The sequence below is a fragment of the plastid genome of Prunus mume (assembly GCF_029339155.1).
Source record: "Prunus mume isolate BJFU1210120008 plastid, complete genome".
In the NCBI taxonomy this organism is placed as follows: domain Eukaryota; kingdom Viridiplantae; phylum Streptophyta; class Magnoliopsida; order Rosales; family Rosaceae; genus Prunus; species Prunus mume.
The window spans coordinates 20,001-22,500 of record NC_023798.1 but is presented as its reverse complement, the minus strand read 5'-3'; the positions used below and the strand labels follow the sequence as shown (position 1 = coordinate 22,500).

General features: G+C 39.5%; 2 protein-coding genes across 2 annotated transcripts in view; both read left to right on the top strand. All coding sequences in view use genetic code 11, as the record gives it.

The window, feature by feature from the left end:
• The window catches only part of rpoC1 (RNA polymerase beta), a 2,816-nt gene extending 1,386 nt beyond the window's left edge, over window positions 1-1,430 (top strand). Inside the window, exon 2 of the mRNA in view lies at window positions 1-1,430. This exon is cut by the window's left edge and continues 187 nt beyond it. Within this exon, the coding sequence (YP_009020029.1) occupies window positions 1-1,430 (1,430 nt within the window).
• A 177-nt stretch (window positions 1,431-1,607) lies between these two features.
• Window positions 1,608-2,500, top strand: part of rpoC2 (RNA polymerase beta' subunit) — a 4,107-nt gene continuing 3,214 nt past the window's right edge. Inside the window, exon 1 of the mRNA in view lies at window positions 1,608-2,500. This exon is cut by the window's right edge and continues 3,214 nt beyond it. Within this exon, the coding sequence (YP_009020028.1) occupies window positions 1,608-2,500 (893 nt within the window).

Below are 2,500 nucleotides of genomic sequence, written 5' to 3'. Positions count from 1 at the left end.
ATTTGCGAATTATTATAGATTATTCGTTGGTAGAATGGAAAGAATTAGGGGAAGAAGGGCCCACGGGTAATGAATGGGAAGATCGAAAAGTTGGAAGAAGAAAGGATTTTTTGGTTAGGCGCATGGAATTGGCTAAGCATTTTATTCGAACAAATATAGAACCAGAATGGATGGTTTTATGTTTATTACCGGTTCTTCCTCCCGAGTTGAGACCGATCATTCAGATAGATGGGGGTAAACTAATGAGCTCGGATATTAATGAACTCTATAGAAGAGTTATTTATCGGAACAATACTCTTATCGATCTCTTAACAACAAGTAGATCTACGCCAGGGGAATTAGTAATGTGTCAGGAGAAATTGGTACAAGAAGCTGTGGATACACTTCTTGATAATGGAATCCGCGGACAACCAATGAGGGACGGTCATAATAAGGTTTACAAGTCGTTTTCAGATGTAATTGAAGGCAAAGAGGGAAGATTTCGTGAGACTCTGCTTGGCAAACGGGTCGATTATTCGGGGCGTTCTGTCATTGTCGTAGGTCCTTCACTTTCATTACATCGATGTGGATTGCCTCGCGAAATAGCAATAGAGCTTTTCCAGACATTTGTAATTCGCGGTTTAATTAGACAACATTTTGCTTCGAATATAGGAGTTGCTAAGAGTAAAATTCGGGAAAAAGAGCCGGTTGTATGGGAAATACTTCATGAAGTTATGCAAGGGCATCCCGTATTGCTGAATAGGGCGCCTACTCTGCATAGATTAGGCATACAGGCGTTCCAACCCATTTTAGTAGAAGGACATGCTATTTGTTTACATCCATTAGTTTGTAAGGGATTCAATGCAGACTTTGATGGTGATCAAATGGCTGTTCATGTACCCTTATCTTTGGAGGCTCAAGCGGAGGCGCGTTTACTTATGTTTTCTCATATGAACCTCTTATCTCCAGCTATTGGAGATCCTATTTCCGTACCAACTCAAGATATGCTTATTGGGCTCTATGTATTAACGAGTGGAAATCGTCGAGGTATTTGTGCAAATAGGTATAATCCATGTAATCGCAGAAATTATCAAAATAAAAGAATTGACGATAATAACTATAAGTATACGAAAGAAAAAGAACCTTTTTTTTGTAATTCCTATGATGCAATTGGAGCTTATCGGCAGAAAAGAATCAATTTAGATAGCCCTTTGTGGCTCCGGTGGCGGCTAGATCAACGCGTTATTACTTCAAGAGAAACTCCTATCGAAGTTCACTATGAATCTTTGGGTACCTATCATGAGATTTATGGGCACTATCTAATAGTAAGAAGTATAAAAAAAGAAATTATTTGTATATACGTTCGAACCACAGTTGGTCATATTTCTCTTTATCGAGAAATCGAAGAGGCCATCCAAGGGTTTTGCCGAGCCTACTCATATGGTACCTAATCATATGGTATCTAAGCGAAGTAATTCTATGACACCCGTGTGAGTTTGGGTTTCCGCAGTTCACCTAGTACCATAGTTACTGAATTTCTATGCGAATCAAGATCGAGAAAAGGAAGTTTTCCAATCATTGACTCAAACCCATTGTCGAACCCCACTCAGCGGAATAGGGAGGTACTTATGGCAGAACGGGCCAATCTGGTCTTTCACAATAAAGTGATAGATGGAACTGCTATTAAACGACTTATTAGGAGATTAATAGATCACTTCGGAATGGCATATACATCACACATCCTGGATCAAGTAAAGACTCTGGGGTTCCGACAAGCCACTGCTACATCCATTTCATTAGGAATTGATGATCTTTTAACAATACCTTCTAAGGGGTGGCTAGTCCAAGATGCTGAACAACAAAGTTTTATTTTGGAAAAACACCATCATTATGGGAATGTACACGCGGTAGAAAAATTACGCCAATCTATTGAGATATGGTATGCTACAAGTGAATATTTGCGACAAGAAATGAATCCTAATTTTAGGATGACCGACCCTTTTAATCCAGTCCATATGATGTCCTTTTCGGGAGCTAGAGGAAATGCATCCCAAGTACACCAATTAGTAGGTATGAGAGGATTAATGTCGGATCCACAAGGACAAATGATTGATTTACCTATTCAAAGCAATTTACGTGAAGGACTGTCTTTAACAGAATATATCATTTCTTGTTATGGAGCCCGAAAGGGAGTTGTGGATACTGCTGTACGAACATCGGATGCTGGATATCTTACACGCAGACTTGTTGAAGTAGTTCAACACATTGTTGTACGTAGAACAGATTGTGGCACCATCCGAGGCATTTCTGTGAGTCCTCGAAATGGGATGATGCCGGAAAGAATTTTTATACAAACATTGATTGGCCGTGTATTAGCAGACGATATATATATAGGCCCACGATGCATTGCCGTTAGAAATCAAGATATTGGTATTGGACTTGTCAATCGATTCATAACCCTTCAAACACAACCAATATCTATACGAACCCCCTTTACTTGTAAGAGTACATCTTGGATCTG